At 35.2% G+C, this 21,339-nt stretch overlaps 1 protein-coding gene across 6 annotated transcripts in view; it reads left to right on the top strand.

Annotated features, from left to right (window-relative positions):
- LOC129752781 (high affinity cAMP-specific and IBMX-insensitive 3',5'-cyclic phosphodiesterase 8) overlaps window positions 1-21,339 on the top strand; it is a 326,911-nt gene that overhangs the window by 249,322 nt on the left and 56,250 nt on the right. For 2 of the 6 annotated variants that reach the window (XM_055748557.1, XM_055748556.1), the window contains exons 3-4: window positions 17,645-17,701; window positions 17,883-18,082. In XM_055748557.1, coding sequence (XP_055604532.1) covers window positions 17,645-17,701; window positions 17,883-18,082 — 257 coding nt within the window. Of the gene's footprint in view, window positions 1-3,958; window positions 4,491-4,557; window positions 4,731-4,792; window positions 5,161-5,219; window positions 5,282-17,644; window positions 17,702-17,882; window positions 18,083-21,339 lie in introns of those variants that run through there. The other 4 variants (XM_055748553.1, XM_055748552.1, XM_055748555.1 and 1 more) reach the window with 4 other exon arrangements.

Here is a 21,339-nt window from a genome sequence, read left to right as displayed (position 1 = left end):
ACTTACCCTCCAGTCGGTCGCCCAGCCCGGACTACTGAAGGTGACGTCAATGATGGACTCGCTCCCATGCCTGTGGTAGGTCCTTGTACCGCCCACAATTCCCAGGTCTGTCATCAGTAATAAACGCTTCTGGAGGCGTTCCTTGATATAGTTCTGGGTGTTCATTGTTTCCGATGCGACGTACGGGCTAGATATTTTGCCCACTCGCATATTGCCTGCCACACCATCACCTTCTTGCCAAATTTTTCGGTGAAAATGGCTTTCTTCGTTTAGCGGATATCCTTGTCCTAAATATTTAATCATACAGTTCCGAGCTCTTGGTTTGACAGAAACGGCTTGATTGGGGTTCCTTTTAGGTTTTTTCTGCTTCCAATACGTCTTGAGCCCAAGTCGCTCTTCAGCACACATTACATTAGACGTCGAGGTCCCGACTTTTCTCGCCACATCCCGAACGGAAGCCGATGGTTTCTGTTTGTAGGCATCCCTGACCTTTTTGTCGATAGCAGGACTTACAGGACCAGATTTTCGACCATTCCTCGGTCCATCTTTAAATGTAAAATGTTCACCATAATTTTCAATAGCTGTCCTTTCCGCTCTGACGCTCACATCCTCTTCTTTGCCCTATTTTTTGAGATTCCACTCACAGTACACACAGTTTCTTTTCTCCGGAGTAAAAACACGCATTTTGAAATGTAATCACAAAATAAAAATTTATTTTGATGTTATCACGTACCGAATTGTGTAAACAAAAGGACGTAACCATTAGAATTTGAGAAAAAAATCGATTCAAAATGATCGTTTTCATTAGGCGTGTATAATTTCTGGAACAGTCTATAGTCTGTGCTTGCAGTGCGAACGAGAAAAAACATGGAATGTGATCGCTCACGTCATTCCTAGTAGTGCTCGGGCAATGTGGTACAAAGAAGGTGATGAAGAAACACGCACACTATTACAGAACTCGTTATTCAAAAAGAGAAAAGGTAAACAATGCCTATGTAACTTGCCAGGATGTTTATGTATCCTAGGCGAGAATCGTAAACAGAACTTGGCAATGGTTTTCGATCTCTAGTTTTCGCTGGTACAGCGATGATGGTTGTTTGCTCGAAAATGCAGCTGACGCCATGAATTGGCATGGTTACAATGTTTACAAAAAAAACTTTTACTAACACTTAGAACGGGATTTCCATCGCCACCTGAGATGTGTATACAGGTTGGTGCCCGGGATGAACAAAAATTTGGTACGTGATGATAATGCTTCTAAACAAATTCTATCCGCTCATTTTCACCACTTTTCATTTCTTTTAACTTTCTATCCGTCTATGAAAATTTCTTTATCTTAAGATGTCCTTACAAACAAGGACATAACTTTTCACCAATGATGCCGATAAAATTAAGTAAGAAACATAAATTACAGAAGTAAATCTCTTCACGGTATTTTTTAACGTTTTTTTAAATGTATAATTTAAAAGGGGTTAAAGCAATTTTGATGAATTGAGAAGCCATTGCTTTAAAACTCACTTCAAATGTAGTCGAATTGAGTGCTAAACTTTGGAAAAGCGTAACGTGATGACGGAACTTTGCGCAGGTGCATCTCATAAACAGCTGTATCGATTTTGTTGATAATTTTTTAAACGTTCTCGCCAAGATCTTGAAGATCAGAAAGATTGGCAGTTTTCCAAATTGTAAATTACGAGAAAACTAAACAAATGTACCTTTTCGTGACGTGACAACGCAAAAAAAACGTGTACCAGCACCCCTCTAGCAACTCTTCCGAGTCGAAAAATTGGAATGTACTTCATTTGGGAACTTTTGTGTAGCTTCAATAAAATACAAAAATGTTTTCAAAATTTTTAATTTCGACCAATCTTACGTCCTGGAGGTGAGTTTGAAGTTTATTCTAGGAAAATGTGCAGTGGTAAAGGAGCTTTACTATTTTTTATACTTAATATAGGTTATAGAAGTCATTATATGTGAAAACTATACAGTTTCGAATGCGTTGAATCTTCCTTTTGAAGAAAATCGTAATGTTTTTGCTGTTGAAGCTATTTGAAAATTCCGACTCTCAGGACGCAAGTTCGTGGAATGTGTCATAAGCACCCACAAATCAAACTCCACTACAATAATGGGCTTCCTTGGAGGTGGAATTATCGGTATAAGATTCTATGCCGGATCGGCATTAACAAGCTTTCTTATAACTGGCATTGTCCTCCCAGAATAACCACATTGCATATGTCTGAAAAAACCAAATAAAGGGCGAACACGAAATCATTGCAATACCGAAAATGTCATGCCAATTTTCTTATAATCTTTGAAATCAAACAAAAATGTTAGGGTAGTTTTATACGTATATTTACTTCAAAAATCAAAAGAAAAGTTTATCGATGGAGCTTTGAGTGTAAAATTAAACGCATTTTCTCTTGATGCCCTTTTACTGCCCTTTTTCGCTTTGATGCTCTTTGACTGTCTTCTTGCTCTTTCGAAGTTCCCGCTTCATTATTGTCCAGTAGTGGTCCATTGGGCGCAGCTCCGTTTGGCGGGTTCATGTCCTTTGGAACAAAATGGACAGAATTGGCCTCACACCACTCACTCCAGGACACTTTTAATAGTGGCATGATGCAAATCTAGCCAAAAAAAAGCAGAGCTTCATCGTGCTGCTGTAAGAACGGCAAAAGGCGCTTCTCGAGGCACTCAGATTTGTAGATCTCGCCATTTACTGTGCCCTTTGTCACGAAAGGTCCCGCTTCATTATTGTCCAGTAGTGGTCCATTGGGCGCAGCTCCGTTTGGCGGGTTCATGTCCTTTGGAACAAAATGGACAGAATTGGCCTCACACCACTCACTCCAGGACACTTTTAATAGTGGCATGATGCAAATCTAGCCAAAAAAAAGCAGAGCTTCATCGTGCTGCTGTAAGAACGGCAAAAGGCGCTTCTCGAGGCACTCAGATTTGTAGATCTCGCCATTTACTGTGCCCTTTGTCACGAAAGGTCCCGCTTCATTATTGTCCAGTAGTGGTCCATTGGGCGCAGCTCCGTTTGGCGGGTTCATGTCCTTTGGAACAAAATGGACAGAATTGGCCTCACACCACTCACTCCAGGACACTTTTAATAGTGGCATGATGCAAATCTAGCCAAAAAAAAGCAGAGCTTCATCGTGCTGCTGTAAGAACGGCAAAAGGCGCTTCTCGAGGCACTCAGATTTGTAGATCTCGCCATTTACTGTGCCCTTTGTCACGAAAGGTTCAGTCCGCAAGAGCATTCGGAGGCGAACTTCGACATTTCTTCTTAAATTTGTTATTCACATCAAACTTGCTCTTGCCGGTGAAAAACTCCAACCCCGGAATATGCTTAGAATCGGCTTTTATATACGTTTCATCGTCCATGACACAGCGGCCATATTTCGTCAGCATCTTCTCGTAGAGCTTCCGTGCACGAGTTATAGCCGTCATCGATTGTTGTCGCTCATCGCGGTTTGGGAAGTTCTGTACATGTAGTCCAGCTCTCTTCTTTGCATTCTGGACGTAGCTCTGCGACATACCGATCTTTTCAGCCAAATCAAGGCTTGAGACGTTGGGATTTGCTTTAATCATCCGCTTCACCTTTCCCTCCGCCTTTTGTTCTCCAGTCCAGGTTTTTTTCCAGCTTCTTTGCCGTAGTCCAACGTCAACCGCTCCTTGAACTGCTTCAACACTCTGGAGAATGATCAACATATTTCTCAACTGCCGGTGTGGCAGGTCAGAAAATTCCACGTGTTTGGAAAGAATTTGTCCTCTCAACTCGCGTCTATCAATGAGAAAGTGTGCAAAATTTGAATGAATTTTAGCTGGTATAAAATTTATGCCCTGTTGAATGTTTCGCAATAATTTCGTGTTCGCCCTTTAGAGCTTAATTTCTTTGTTGGGTAGGATAATTAGTTTCTAATCCTTGGAACCGCATCGTATTGAAAAAAAAACTCTTTAGGTGAAGAAAACTTTAAGATCTGTGAAGTTCGCAGAATCTATAAATTCAGCAGTGTAACTTTCTTCAGCAACATTGACATCATAAACATCTTGGTGCCTCACCCGACAATGATCGACTGAAAGCTGTGTGACTATGGAAAGTTGCAGTGAGACTAACGGTTGCTTCCGAACCCTATTTAAAAAGACTGCTCACCTGAGCAGAAGTGTTGAATCGTTGTACAAACCTTCGGTCTCAACGGTGGACGTTCTGGAAGTGAAACAGTTGATCGAAGAACAGGAATTGATCGCACCCAGTCCAGAAATGGCCGAAAGACGGCGTGACTCGATAAGCAAAATGAAAAACTCTGAACCGGAAATAGAATCTCCAGTGGTGTTGCGACGTCGTTTAATACTTGAGGAGGAGAACGCGGTGGTTTCGACGGATGAAGAAGATCTGGACAGCGGCTACGTTCCAGCATCGCCTGAGGTACTTGAGTTGGTCAAGCATCTCGACAAGGACTCGCTACAGCTGAATGGCATCGTCGTCAAAAATGGTAATATGTGTATTGTAGATAAAAATCAAATTTTCGTCGATCTAAATGAAGATCCTTACTTCCAAAGATAAAAAGGGTCGTACGAAAGCCTACACTCGAACCAATTCTCTCGAAAATCCTTACAAACCCCGAACATTGGAACGGGTTTCCGTCGGAAGTCGAAAACATCCGCTGCATCGTACGCATATATTGAATCTGCACGAAATTCGCGAGGGCCTTCCTTTGGAGCTGGACGACGATGTAAGTAAACATTTTACCCCTAATCTAGTAACCGAGCACAGTTTCGATCTCTGCCCTCGTTTGAAGTTTGCAAACGTTCGCATCGTTCGCGTTTTAAAATGAAAACATAAATAACGGAAACCAAAAATGGAAGCGGAAGTGCGTGTTTCGAAAATTTTGGTGCGGGTACTCAATGGCCGGGAACGTCGTCGGTTCAATGCATTCCAGATGCTTCCGCTGGATGCGATCAGTCCCCAGTTGCGTCGTCGCGTTGTTCACGATTTCGATATCCAACTGTATGACTACGGAATCGAACAGTTGCAGTACGATCCACCCGTTCGGTCGTCGATTCCGGTAGCTGAGTACCGGGTGCCGTCTACCGTTGTCAGTCTCGCCAGCTCGAGTGGCTCTGAAGATTACCTGGAAGAAGGCACCACACGTAGGCGCACAAGCGAGTGTTTTTTTTTTTCTACCGTTTGTTTACTTGACTAACGAATCGGTGCTCTTCAGTTTCAGCCGAGAGAAGCTATCGTCGATTCTTGTCCGATGAGTTGGACAATATAGCTTTGCAGGTAAAGTGGTCGATTAAAAGCGTTAGCTTAATATCACATTTGCTAAATTATACAAATCACATTCTCTAAAAATTGTGAACAAATTTGAGGAATTACTATTAGTAATAATAGTCAAAGTAAACGTTGTATGGTTTTTTATAATCTGTTTGATGTTACATGGTCGTTGTTTAAAAAAAATCTATCGCTCATGTGAGAAAAATGAACAGAAGGACATTATGCAATGAGAGCAGACAACAGTATATGTACATATTATTTTGGGTTCGGATATAGGGGGAAGTAGTCTACTACCGGACACTTAAGGTTTTTAAGCAATAACTTTAAAAATAGATTTTTTTTAAATATTGGTTCCTCTACTGATTTAAAGAGTATCAATATTTTGATCACGTAACTATATTAGAAAAAAAAATTATTTACAACATACTCATGTGGTAAGAGAAATCATTTTATGTTAGTTTTCATTCATTTCCAAAAGTGTTGTACATGGCCGGACACTACGAATCACTTCATCAAAGTTGTCACCAATGGCACGAAAACGTAGCAAAATGACTGAAATCACTTGCACAGGTCTTGTGAGTACGTGTTTTCCAATACTGAACGTTCTGTGAAGCCAGTCATCAAAGTTTTTTTTTGAAAAACCAGAATGAAACATTTGTTTCGAGAAAACTAGAAAAAAATTGTCTATGACCGGACAGCAGAATCTGAAGTTTCTCAGAGGATCAAAATAGTTTCGTTATTGAATCCTTATCTTCTGCTAACCATTTGAGGGTGCTATAGAGATGAAATAAATGAAAGTTTCAAGTTGAAATGATCTATAATTTTGAATATTTCCTTGTCCGTTCATAGACAAATCGCATTTTTTTGAATTTTCCTAATATTTCGTTTGAACTTCCAATTTGTTATCTTATATCTACTGTAGTCGAAAGATAACCAATCAACGATGTCGTTCATGTGCAGTTAAAATTTTACAAGCCGAAAAAACCGACCACAATACAAATGCAAAGTTTAGGCGATCCTCTTCGTATTACTAGGCAAAAGCTTTAGAGGCCTATCATTGGTTTACCTTTTCAGATTGGATTACCATATTTCTAACACCATATCAGGCTACTATTTACTTTATTTTCATGGTGATAAAACATTATTAGGATATTGTGTTTTCGAAAAATCTATGTTGTCCGGCCATAGACGAGTTCCCCCTACACACTAATATCTTTTAAAAAAAATGAACAACAACTAGATTAAAGATAGTTTGTAGTTTTGTTCAAGGCTTTTTTTTAACATTCTAGACAATTGCGATAAAAAAAAAATCACAACCATAAGCTTTTACAGCTCTGCAAATAACGTCATACATGGACACTAATAACTTCATCGCGAAAAGATTTTTTTTGGAATGTTTTTATTTGAACAAAGAACTCAATAGACCATGTTTGTTTTTTAATTAAGGAAAGAGCAAAAAACCTTTAAAACGAACAAATCGCAGTAACTGGAAAAAGAAATTTTGGTTCTACATAATGAATCAACTCTATACAAATCTATATAGGTAGATATATAAAAAGCCAATTCTGTACGTATGTTTGTTTCTTTGTTTGTTTGTTTGACCTCTACATACTCAGCCGTCCTAAGACCTAGAGAAGTGAAATTTGGCATACAGATTAGGACCAGGAATGATGAAAAATGTTTTTAAATTTTCCGATGACTCCTTTGAAGGGGGTCGTCCATACAAGATAAATATTATTTTAGCAATATTGGCGTTATTATACATCGGATTGTGATGAAAACTTGCACATGAGTGTTTTGAGGGACGAGCAACCGATTCTACACTGAACAAAATCCGGCTATAAGGTTTATTAGGAATTTTAGTGTTTTCGCACTAAAAGAAAATCCAATACTTTTTATCAGAAGAAAAATGATTTATTTTATCAGAATTTTCAATGAATGTTAATAGAGAGCAGAATTATTACGATTTATTATTTAAACTAGTGTAATGAATGTTCCATCATTGAAATCAAATATACCTGAAATTAAACAAATTTAACCAAAATTATTTTATTTAAACATTTATTAAAAAATCAAGATATTTGAAAAGTAACACTGCACTGCACTTCAAACACTTTTCATGGATGGTGGGACACAGTTTCATGCCTGATGCATGTTGATCCTGGCTGGTACATGAATCCAGATTCAGCGGATTGGGTGCTGTTGTTCTGGTGGATTGGAGTTTCCTGGAAAAAAAATCCGCATTAAGTTTCAAACGAATTATGTTTTAAAAAATGAACTACCTATGCATGGCGAAGAATGGAACCGTGCACGTTCTCGCTGAAGTCCGGATCTGTTTTCCTTCGCTGCTGTCCCTCATTTTAAGACCCGTGTTTTACCTGTTAGAATAAATATGAAAATATTAACACCAAGAAGTTCAGCCATTCCACTTTTCTAACTTACGCTTATAAATGATTGGCTTATATCACAGCGATGAAATTTAAGTTATTTTTGCTGCCACTCAACTGGTTAAATCCTCCGGCGAAAAATTACTACTGGCTAAAACACAAACAATCGTTCTTCTGGGATTATGTTTCCCAAACAAATTAACAGAGATTGATACGGATCACGACTCAGGCACGCCAGCATGTGTACTAACTTCAGAATGATGAAATGTATTAGAATTTTATATATGTTTTCCTAGGTATAACAGCTTTTGATATTCATTGGATTTGTCTATATTTCGTAATGGATTTATCGTTAACTTCTATCACACACTGAATGATAAGATTTATCAGATTGACCCTTTAAATTTTATAACCCTATTTAGTTCAATAATTATTGGATTGTCCTATACATTTCACCAAGTGAGTGAGCCAGATATAATTTATTGGATTTTCTTATATTTTTGAAAGGGTAATTTAGTAGCTAAAATTTGACTGTGAATAATAAGATTTATTAAAATGACACTATAAATTTAATCGCCCAATTCGGTTCAGTGTAGGCATCAAAGTTAAGAACAAGGGTCGGCCAAAGGGGTCGTCCATATCAACTTTTTGATGTTTTTGCGATATTGGCGTTGTTATACATCAGATTGAGATGAAAATTTCCACATAGAAGTTTTGAGAGACGAGCAATCGATTTTAGATGTTGAACTTAGGTTCAGGGGTTGGCCAAAAGGGTTACCATATCAACTGTTTAATGTTTTTGCTACATTGATGTTATAATACATCGGATTGTGATGAAAATTAGTATTTTGACGAACGAGCAATCAATTCCATCTTACAAATTAAGAATCAGAGGTAGCCCAAAGGGGTCGTCCATGTCAACCATTTAATGTTATTGCGAAATTGACGTTATTATACATTGGATTGAGATGAATATTTTCACATAAATATGAGTTTTGAGAGACGCTCTATTGCTTTCAGATTTCAAATTTTCAGTTAGGGGTCGGTAAGTTTATTATTATCTGTTTACATTTTTGCGATATTGTCTTGATTGTGCAAAGGATTGTTATGAAAATTGGCACATGGAAGTTTTACAGAAAAGGTAACTGATTACATGTGTCAAGTTTTGGATCGTGGTCCAAAAAAGGGGCCGTCCATGTAAGTTGTTCACTGTTTTTGTGATATTGTCATGATTACGCATCGGATTGAGATGAAAATTAGCACATGGGTGCAATTGATTCCAATTATCTATTTTGAGTGAGGGTTTGGCCAAAGGGGTCGTCCATATGAATTTTTCACTATCTTTGCGACATTGAGGCCAATACACGTTGGATTGAGATGAAAATTTGCACATGGGAGTTTTAAGGGACAAGTAATTGATTTCAGATGTTAAATTTAAGATCGGGGGTCAACCAAAGGGGTCGTCCATAATAATTGTTCACTATTTTTGCTATATTGTCGTGATTATGCATCAGATTGAGATCGAATTTTGTAAACGAGAGGTTTGAGAGACGGGCAATTGATTTCTGGTGTTCAATTTTTGATCAAGGATCGGAAAAAGGGTCACCCATATGAAATATTAACTGTTTTGTTATTATTAACTGTTCGCAGCACGCATTTAATGGCATTTTGGTGAAGTATATATTCTAATAGGAAGAATATCAAATGAAAGTAATGAAAATTATAGACGGATAGATTAGATTAGGAAGCATGAAAGGTGTTGAGAATGAGCCAAGAGCGTGTTTTGAGAAAACTTCTTGCCGTACAAGACCATTTGTCTCGCATCGTATCATTGTCTAGAACAGTGGTTTTCAAACTATTTTTTTTCACTCACTGCCCCTTTTGCAAAATTTTCGAGCTCACACCTCCTGGGAAAATTTTAAGAAAATCTTAAAAAAAAAATAATCTGAATTGTCGAAAAACCATTAGTTATATTAATGTTGTTGTAAGAATTAACTCAAAATTCATTCTAATTTATAAAGGCTCACAGAGCCAAAGGTTTAGGGGGTATCATAAGTACAGAAATGGTTGATTTTAATTTAATAATGTCAATTGATTCTTCCTATTTCAAACTATACTTCGTGTTTTTTCAGATTTTTAAATTTTATTTAGAAACATACTATTTCGTTCGAAAGAAAAATGCAAATTTTCGAAATGGAAAATGAGCAATCATAAAAACTTAAAAGCATGTTTTCATCGAAATATGATTTCAAAATGTTTAACCCAAAATCTGTGCAACATCCGGGCAAATTTGGTCAGAATCACGGAATAGTTAAGTAAAAATCAAAAAGAATACATCTGAAATATTTTTTCTCATCAAATCACATCGGATAATTTCAAATATTTTTTTTTTTCGATTATAGTCGTTTTACCATCTCTATGGCAATCGCTACTTTATCAACGTTGCAGTTGGCGGATCGTTATTGAAAAATTTATCCGGTATAACTGTGTTTACTCTTGGGCTCGAACTCGAGGACATCGGCTCAGGAGACAACAGACTTGTCAACTGAGCTATATCACAAGCCAAGGGGAAAATTTTAAATCGTATTTTAGGCTTCCAAAACACAAATCATGATTATCAGGATAATGCCATAACAAACTTCTTATTGGACGTAAAAATGAAAAGTCTTAATAATCCAAACGAATCTTATCTAATCCTAATAATCTAAACGAAATCCGGGGAGCCGGTCCGGACCGGACTTTCCTCAATTATTTTGTGAAATATCCGGGCAATCTGGCAACCTTAACTTATGCCCTTTTGGCTTCAAGGGCATATTGCTTTAAACCTCCAGTAAACACATAATTCGATGTATAGTATTCTAGACAATAACTTGAACTTTTTAATACCAAATCACATATCTTCAATTTGTTGATTCATAGTATTATTTCTTGATATCTGAATTTAAGTCCTGTTCAAAGTAATGCAGCATTCACGGACCTTAAAGTTTAAATAAAATTCTTAAATCTGAATTCCGAAAATGTTAGGGATTAGTGAAAATATTAAAAATCTATCGATGGCATATGGCCTAATTGAATAATGAATGGATCATAATAAATATGAACAAAATACAAATTCTCTTACCTTAAAAAATCATTCATATTTTCTTTCCAGAAAAAATCTATCACTTGATCACAGATGACGCCATTTTACGCATATTTTCTAGATTTTTTTTCTGCTAAGTATATTTGTTGAAACAATCCTATATTTTAAAGATTATCTTGCATTGCCATCTAAAATTAATCTTTTTGAATATAACTCAAAATACTTTTACAAAACGAGATAAACATGTGGAGCGTATACAAAATTTTAAATAATTTAAATAGAATCATTAAGACACATTCTTAAGAAAAAAAATTTACTGAGATATCAAAAAATTATTGAGGTATGGGTCAAAATTGAAATTAAAGATATTTAAGTCTTGAATCTGATCCTTAGTTCTGTGACTTAATTTCATTGTTTTGCATCGAACTTACTCGTTGATATTTCAAATTTGTCATTTGTGAAAATGTAGGGTCAAGTGGGGTAATTATGAACACGGGGTAATTCCGAACAAGTGCCATACGCGTTGCTGTGGGGGATGAATGAACACAAAAAGTTCCAAAAGTGGTAGTTTAACATCCAATTGATAGCTGTAAGCTGATTCCGATCTGTTTAAAAATCCTTATGATATAATTTCAGATGTTTTAAAAAACCATTACTCCGTGAAACGGAAATCGTTTTCGACAATGTTCAATATTTTGAATATCTTGTCGTAGGAAATCTAGCTGGAATGTTGTTATCACATGTTTTACATCCAGTTTATGATGCTTTGTCTGGATTTTGAAGAAATTTCGAAAAATTTTATTCGCACTGATTCACAGATGAGTGTTCATATTTACCCCATAGTTTTCGTCCTATGGGGTAATTATGAACACAAATTCTTATTCATTTCCTGTCATTGGCTTTGGCTTTTCGATGGTCAAATGTTTTATTCATCAACTTAGGGGGCTATTCACTAATTACCCAAGCATTTCCAGACCCCTTTTCCCCTCCTCCCCTTGTAAGAAATTTCTTAAAAAAAATTAGCCCCCCTCCCCCTTCTTCTGCAAGGTCTTAGCACATTAAGGACCGTGAAGAAATCTTAGTCGGGAAACATCAACACTCGGCATTCTATATCACAGAATCCACTGGACCAAATTCAATAAATTTCATATTAAAATTAGGTCCGCAATGTGTAAAGTGCTAGGTTTTGAATTTTTGAGAAATTGATTTTTTTTCGTGTAAAAACGAGATTCGGATTTAGAAAAAAAGGTGTGCCAGTTTTTTTCAGTCTTTGAAAAAAACCTTTTGAACAAAAGTTGATCAAAACTGAAAATGAAATTTCAAAAGTGAAAAAAGTGAATAAAACAGAAATTTAAAAAAAAGCTCAATCCGTTATCACATTTAAACAAGTCTTAATTTTATTTAAAAAAAATCGTGATAAGAACTGGCTTTTTATTGATAGAAAAAAGGCAGTCAAATGTTTTCTTAGATTAAGTGAATGGTGCGTAATAGTTTTACCGGTAATACCAAAACCGAAAAGCAGTATCCCAAGAATAGTTCTCTAATACCGAATACAGGTTTTACGTCCTTCCAAAACCAGTGTTTTTGTATTGATAAATATCAAGGTTATAAACTGAACTTGAAGAAACGTTTGATTTTACTAATAATCAATTCACTATTTGTTTACAAAAGGTGGGCTGCTCGAGCTTTTATTCATAACCACGTGAAATTTAACATTATGATAAACTTTAAATTTGTTGCCAACAGTAAAATATAAGAAAAACTTTGATAAATTTAATACATGAATAAGTCCACAAAGATCAAAAAGATTAATTTTCCTGTATGTTTGGAGAACGTGCTGCTATTCAGAACATTAGAATAACAGCAAATAATAATTGTTTATGTGTTACATCCGGATAACAAAGATCCTAAATCTATTTTCTTGCAGTCTTATTTTTATACCTAGATACTTTTTTCAATGTTAATTTGATCGAATTGTTTTTTTTTTATTTGGTGCAAAATTAATATCTTTTGTTTGAAGATTTTCTCTTTCAGTTTGTTGAGGAAAATTTCGGTAGTACTTCAATTTTTTTTAAAAGAATATAGCTAATTATGTGAAATTTCAGTCAGGTGATAAAAAAAAATAGTGTAATAAGTGTCAATATTTTTAAAACTGTCGACCATATAGAACTGACATGCTTTGTTAAAAATGACTGGTCACTGATCCAAGAAGATATTAATGAGTGTTTTTGTGAAACAACCATTTTAAAATATTTTCGAAATTTCTGTATATGTAGAGGTTTCAATTTCATGATACTTCGCACGTACGTGAAAAGCTTAGCCCACGAAATTTTGGTGAAGACTTGATGTTTGCTGCGCAGGACATTTTAAACGGATGTAAAAACTATCGAGTAGTCTAACTCGTCTAAAATTTACACGTATGAAGAGGTCCTATCAAATAAAAATGTTCTGATAAGACAGATAGAAACGGAAAAACCGACCAAAACGTAAAAGATACAACAAAGAAATATAACTCTCGAAACAAAAAATAGAAAAATATAAAAAAAAGAGCACTAAATAGCTATTTTTCTATTGTTTTACATCTTAACTTTCATTACATTTGTATATTTTGCAAGTTTTATACATGAATTGAATTGAGTTTTTATATAACAACTAATTTTCTTATTAATGCTAAAATTTTTCATTATTTGGTGTTGAATTGAGATTTTCTGACACCATATAAATCATATTGGACAAGTCTCGAGGTAAATATGAACATAGTCCGGGGTTATTATGAACAGAGTTTGGGGTAATTATGAACATAATTTTTTAAGTAAAAAATCACCATACACTGTTTACTATGGATAAATGTAACGTATAACTACTGTTACTTTTCAAAAAATTTATACCAAGTTCGTAATCCGTGTTCATAATTACCCCCTAGAGAGGGGGGTAAATATGAACAGACGGGGTAGTTATGAACAGACGTCTCAAGGACATAGGTTGCGACCAAAAATAAAAAGTTGTTCTACAGAATGATGAAGAGCACGGAATCATTCATTGTTGGCAGCTTTTCAGAGTTTGTGATAAGAAATAAACATATGGTGGCTGTAAGTGTGCCAAATGAAGAAATTTTGTTCATAATTACCCCACCTAGCCCTAAGTTACGACCTCACCGTCCCCCTGAGCCCTTCCATAGCCCCCTAAATTTCAAAATTGAGCTCACCGCCCCCTTTGAAGCTCTCAACGCCCTCAAGGGGGCGGTAGGGACCACTTTGAAAACCACTATGCATTGATCTTTGTATACAATGATACTTCGATGGATCGAAGCACGTGTTTTTCGAACTACGATCGGAAGTCAGCCTATCGACTTTGCTTCTTCTAGACAATGATACGATGCGAGACAAATGGTCTTGTACGGCAAGAAGTTTTCTCAAAACACGCTCTTAGCTCATTTTCAACACCTTTCATGCTTCCTAATCTAATCTATCCGTCTATAATTTTCATTACTTTTATTTGATGTTTTTCTAATCAGAATATATACTTCACCGAAATGCCATTAATCATTAAATTAAAATCATAAATCAGCGGTGATAATTTGTTAACACGAAGTCTAATTTTGGGGTAGGGGTCAGCAAAGGGGTCACCCCTAATAATTGTTCAATGTTTCTGCAATAATTACTTTAATCATAAAAGAAGTAATATTTACCTCAATTTCGAATTGAAAGCAGCTACAAGTAATTTAACTCAACTTAATTTCACTTTGTAGCACATAACCATGTATAAATAACTATAATTTGCTTACTTGGTCGGGATTCGACCAGACCGAACTGAACGCCATAAACTTGATTTCGAGAAAATCGACTTCAAAGTTCACAGCCCTACCAATTGAAACCATTTTATTAGATATCTCATTTATTCATTTTACCATCACATTTAGACTCTTATAAAGCCGTCGAAGCTATACTGGTCGATTTCTGATTACGCAATAAGCCGAAAACTGAAGTTTCATAGCAATATGTTTGCACCCAGTTCACTCTGGTCGAACTAAAATGTTTCAAAAATTGCCAAGCGCTATCATTTGACTGGGCAATTTGTTCTAAACGTAGGAGCCTACTTATAGGCGCTATACGAGCAGCACGTAACGAGTATGACTGATGCTTGGAAAATGTTTTTTTTTCGTTGAGCCAGAGTGAACCGAGCCATACAAATTTCGCACTTTTGAAATCCGGAATATCTTTGATTGTTACTTACCGGTTGCGTTCTGAACGATAGTAAGCAATAAAATAAAGCATTTTACATCGTTCAATGTTAAAAATTCGAACATCCCCTTGAGTAAATCGGAAAACAAAACTCAAGGGATTCGGTTCAGTCTGGCGGAGCGAAATTTTAACAAATGCTTACAATCCGTAATACAAAGTTTTTAGCCACAGAAATGGTTTTGATGATTTAATTTATCAGATATTAGTCCGTGACGAGCCAAAGAATGTTTTATATCGAAAAAACCAACACGCACAAGATTATTTCGCACAAAATCAGTTTTCATGACCGAAACAGACTTTTTGTCTTTACCTCTAAGGTGGCTCTCAGTTCACTTTGGCGCAACGCATTTTTGCCATTTCCATTGACTGCAACATTGAAATTTTCTAATAAAATCAGAAAAAATAGGAAAAATGTTCTGATTTTCATTGGACAGGTAGTTTATCATGTTTCGCATCCGCTGAAATAGATAACTCCAATTTTTTCAAGTTGGCGTTCAGTTCGGTCTGGTCGAATCCCGGCCACTTAAAAAACAAAAAATACTTTTCGAAAATCAAATCAAATTAAACTACACTTAAATTAAGAAAAATAAAAGAGGATCACATTTTCATTGTAGGTTGTCATTGGGTCATTGGGAAAAACAAGTGATCGTTTCCAAATTTCGATAATGTTCACTGAAAGTCAGTTCGAGTTTTGTTTATATGAAAAAAAAAACCCTTAAAATTATATCTAGATACAATTTTCCTTAGTTTTCAAAAATACAATCAAAAACGAAATAAAAATTAAGCTGAAAATTGAACACGCCTTTAGCTTATCGTTAATAGTTCTATTTTTAGTCACCCATACAAAAGAGAATTTTCTCCGGAAAATATTAGAAAAAAACTGCTTGATCATTTTTCAAGTTTTCGTTAGGCCGGAATAAATTTGAAATCCTTCTTTTGTCACTTGGAGTTGAATCATCACGAAATGGGGGGGATGGGGGGAAGGGGCCGTGGGTTGGTAGGTAGGATGTGAATTAAAAGTAATCCAAAATTCCAATTAATTTGAACATATTGGACAAAAGCTTGCATGCAACAAACTTGCAAACAATCTATGTTGAAAAAAAATTAGATTATTACTGATTAAATATTTAATTAAATTTCAAACACAAACGGTGACACAATTCCTATCTTCTACAGTTTGATTTTCACTCTATCAACTGTATGATTTTTTGAAGAGTTTATGAAATTTTTAATTTAAATTCCTTAAACTTAATATATTTCCTTCGAGATTTTCGAAAAGACCCAAAAAGGGACGGATGGAGGTGGGGTAACATAAGAAGAATTTTAAATTTGTTCCGGCCTCATTATTTCTCAAAAATAATTTCTGGAAATCATCTTTTGCAAGTTTTTTTTCATTCCGAAGATCATATTTTAACGTAAACTATAGAAGAGGATGAGAGAATAGAGGATCTAAGGTATTTTTAATTAACCACATCCCAAAATGAGAAGTTATAAATTGGCTGTCAGAGAAGCTTTATGTTTCCCTTATTCTTTATGGTTAGAAGACACAAGCAAATTATTAGAAAATAAATAAGTGACTATTTCAAAGATAATTTCCAACAAGAATAGATGTTGTTCGATTCACATGTTTTCTCATATAGATAAAACAACCTTGAACAAACATCTATGCCTAAATATTTCATAGAAATCCTTTATGCATATAATGCAGATAATAGCATAACGAAGCTATTCCGATCCCTTTTGTTAACATTTTTTGTTTTGTTGACAAGGTTAATCCTAAAAAAGAACCTCAAGCATGATTATGTTAAGAGTTGTGAACACTGTTTCTTATCTGTTCTATGTCAGTATTGTAGATATTTCTGAAAGAGGTCTGTTTGATTACGTTTTACAAAATCGTGTTTAGAATTAAAGTGTTTTTTTTACTTCACAAAACGATTGGAAATTCTTCAATTAGTAATTTTCAAAATTTGACTTGACTATAGCTAAAGCCTACTTAAACAAACCCGAGGAAACTTTTAAACGATGAAACCCATTTTCAAGTTTAAGTAGAAGAATCTGTAAACAAGGCCTCGCTTAATTCAAATTTTCAATTTCAATTCTGTTTTCCATTCCTTTGAACTCGCTTTTTATAATTCCACCGCTTTTAATTGAAAACTTCAAGTGTTAACTCGCAAAGACATTTCTCAAATTGTACTTAAACAACGGAGAAAAATTTATGAATCAACCAAATTGACAGCATAAGTTGGAATCCATTGTTCCCAAAAGCTCTGCCGTAAGCCTCAGAGGAAACTCAGTCGGAGACAACTCAATCCTTTGGCCATCGTCTGCTTTTTTCAACTCGGGAACAATTAATCCTTCGAGATTGCGAAACTCAATCATGAAAATTAGCCGCCCGAACGAAGCTTGCTGAACGGAAGAAGAAAATCGACAACCACCCCACCCTTATCTATGTTTTTCTTCCTTCTGTTTGACGCGGCCATTTTTGTTGACTGGGAGGGGGTTAAAATACAATAAAATGAAGCTCTCCCGAAAGGAGATTATCGCTCAACGCAAAGTCTAATTAATTGTTTCCTACTTTTTTCCATTTTTTTTATTTCTTGCTCGCTTGATTTCATCCCCGGCTGACTGGATGAATGGATGCTGTGGTGGTGCCGAGTAGAGATTAATAACGGATTTGAAGTTTCCCCACCTGTTGCCGCCAAACCCAACGATCAAGGTAAGCAAAGCTTTTGAATTTTAAAAAGTTTATATCGCTCACTCGATGAAGGTACGAAAACGAGTTTAAATTTTTGGAAAAAATCGAAATTAAGATTCCTGGAATTAAAAATCTGTAAATAAGAGCACAAAGCTTCTATCGTCCTATCGTTATTAAATTCCTGACTATTCGTTCTTTCCAGATCCTGATAGCATTTTGCAAACATGATCCGGTATACGAGGCACTGGCAACGGCCTGCCACCGGCTCAACTTCGATCCGACCTTTGTGAAATCGGCCGAAGCCGCAAGGGAAGCCTTCCAGAACGGTGCCGGTGCATCGTTTCATATCGTCATCGTGGATGCCCGGTATCCACGGATCATCGATGCGGACGGTTTGGGCAGGTACGTACTACTTCGTTAGGAAGAACCGATTATTACCTTTTGGGGGTTTGTTAATTTTCACTCTTCTGGTCGATGCAGATGGTAGGGATGAATCATCCCAAAGGATAAAAATCCCGCAGGTACAAAAAGAAATGCCGATGCAGATGGTCTCAAAGAACGACACGGTTGTTAAACGCCTGAAAGTATACTTTGAAAATGGGTACCTTTTACAGGGTGAGCAATGAATAATGTTGGCGATAACAGCGCCTCTTGCGGAAAATTATGTAACTATTTGTAACGTTATTTCGTGATTGTGATTATTTTGTATTTTACATAAACATTTCATTAGACAAGTTTGATCCATTGGTCTTAGGCATAAGTTATTGAAAAAAAACGCAAACAAATGAAAAAAAAAGAACCTCGTGAAGAATTGCATTGCAAAAGTGACGGTTTTTTCTTAGAAATAGAAAATTCATCTAAAACTAAGGCCTGTACTCGACATTCATGCACCATTTCTCTTGTATAACTTTTGATTGCATTAATGGAATTTAAAAATATTTTCAGCAAAATAATCCAGTAATGCATTGTTAACAGGTGCAAAATTTGATTACAACCTGTTAAGTCTTTTTTGAAATAGCTTGTTTCTTAGATTAGAAGAACATAGAATGCATAATTTGTGCATTGTTGTGGAAAATCCAGAAAAGTCCCACAAGTCGACAGGAGGCTAATGGACCATGATCTATGTGGTAAAACCGTTAAATTATACCATGACAGGCGCATCCTATGGGCACGGTGTCTCTGGGAGAAAACTTTATTTTTCGAAAATTAGCATCGCTAATTTTTGCACCATTCGAAAGTTGGGACTTTCCCCTTGCATAAAAGCCCAAATTTAAAATAATCCACCCAGGGGTCTACAACAATTCATTTTTTTTGAAGATTTTTTAACTTTTTTAATGGTTCTTTAAAAGACAAAGTCATACTAATCATTGTAAAAACGCTCGTCTTACCTTAAGCGTTAATCCAACTCCATATGTCAATAACATGATTTAATAAGAAATGTCCCTGGCTACAATTTTGTGGAGATATCAAAGTGATACCAATCAAGAAAAAAGAGTTGTAATGTAATAAACTGAGATTTATTTGAAAAATCTAATAAAATTTCTCATCACTGATTTTACCAAGACCAGTAATAATATTCTATGAGCTTAGTTATCGATTGTAGAGTCTATAAATGTTTAGGATGGTTTATTCACATTAAAAAAAACAATCTCTCATCTTTCATGCTCAGAATAATGTCTCCCACTTTTCTTGAAAATTTAGTTATTTATATTTTGAGCTAATTATAGTGCGAGAACTTTAAAAACAAATATTTGGGACTAGGGAACGCATTAAACTTACTTCTTACATTTAAGTCCAAATTAAATATAATTCACCTGGATTTGAAAACCAAAAATCTTTGTTGAAAATCTTTCATTCTGTTTGATAATTTCTGAAGGTTTTCATACTTTTCACATTAAATTGATTGTAAAACCTTAGACACGGGTATCACAAAGATGGGGGACAGACAAAGAGGGATTTATAATAAAAACTAATTCAAATGTTCAAATTACGGCAAATCAGTCCAATTTTTTTTATTTGTAAACGACGTTTAATTTATTCCGACGTTTCGGTGTTTATTGACACCATCATCAGGGATCCTACAATGTTTTTTGAACAATAATATTGTAAAACTAAAGTGTAGGGGAGAATGAGGATACTTGATCCCTGGGGATACTTGATTCCTTATCTCCTATATCTCGAAACTGGAATGTCTTACAAAGATCAAATATTCTAGAAAAATGTGCAAAAATGAGCAAAATAACAATGCTTGTAGTTTAAAAATTTTTAACAAAATAATTGTTTGAGTAATTGAACTTTGTTTGAAAAATTTCACAAAATGTAACTTGAAGATCTTTTTTCATCACTTTAAAATGTTCCTTACATGGGAAAATTATGAAAAAAATATTTGTTCCAATGTATCAATCGTTCGAGCGTAAAATGTACTTCATAATGCCATATTTTCAAAGCATTGGAAAACTCTCAACTTTTTTCAGAAACAGTTTGCTAAAATAATGATTATGGGTACAATTGATCCCCTAGAGTTGGGTACAATTGATCCCCCTTTCAAACGACATATTCTTCTTCTGAATTGATCGTTATGATTGCTGATTACTAAATTACTAATATTTATCCAAAAAACTTATATTTATCAAACAATTGTCTGAAGAAAAGAGCAAAAATAATTAATTTTCTCTTAATTATAAAAAATAGCGCCTTTAAGTATGCAATGTTATTAGCGTTGACACAAAGTTATAGAATTTTCTTCTTATGCCTGCTATAGATTGTGAAATGAGAACAAACATGACCAAAATATACAATTAACATTCTATCTTGGGGTTTTGTTAGATTTTTATACAAGGATTAGGGCTTCCTGAATAAAAGATCAAGTCTCCTTCAATAGGGGATCAAGTCTCCCCTAACTTCAGAAAAATCGCAAATTTTTTACTCCCACAAAAATGCTTCTCGTTCATCAACGGGTTCAAGTATCGTTCTAATTTTAGGAGCATAGAAACTTGAAGTTACAAGCTGTCAGAAAATATCAAAGACGGCGAGTTGCTAAATTTTTCCAAAAAGATATGGTGAAAATAAGAAAAGGGAATCAAGTATCCCCACTCTCCCCTATTGTTTGTGTGTTGATTGTCCTATTTTCTAAGCCTACTTGTTGTCGTTTATTACTTGTTTTTTGTAAAAACGTACTGTCCGGATTATTTTATGCAGAATCACTGTAACGGTAGTTGGAAATGTTATAAATTATCATATTAAACTGTACTATTTCTTACGATTCAAATTCAAAATTTCTTTCTATGAGAAGCACTGTGGTGTACTTTCAGGCGGTACTATTGTTTTGCAATGTTTCTTCTTGCGTTGTTTTTTGTTCGGTCTGATTACCGATATTTTTGACATCTTTCCGGTATATTTTCTTATAATTGTGTTGGTTTAATATGTTTAAGACAGATGCAAAAATAGAGTTTAAATTGTTTACATCTGTTTGAATCGTAAGAAATAGTACAGTTTAATATGATAATTTATAACATTTGCCAACTACCGTTACAGTGCTTCTGCATATAATAATCCGGACAGTACGTTTTTAAAAAAAAAAGTAATAAACGACAACTTTGTAAGTAGGCTTAGAAAATAGGACAATCAACACACAAACAATACACTTTAGTTTTACAATA

The sequence above is a fragment of the Uranotaenia lowii genome, chromosome 3 (assembly GCF_029784155.1).
Source record: "Uranotaenia lowii strain MFRU-FL chromosome 3, ASM2978415v1, whole genome shotgun sequence".
NCBI lineage: Eukaryota > Metazoa > Arthropoda > Insecta > Diptera > Culicidae > Uranotaenia > Uranotaenia lowii.
This window is presented reverse-complemented; position numbering and strand designations above follow the sequence as displayed.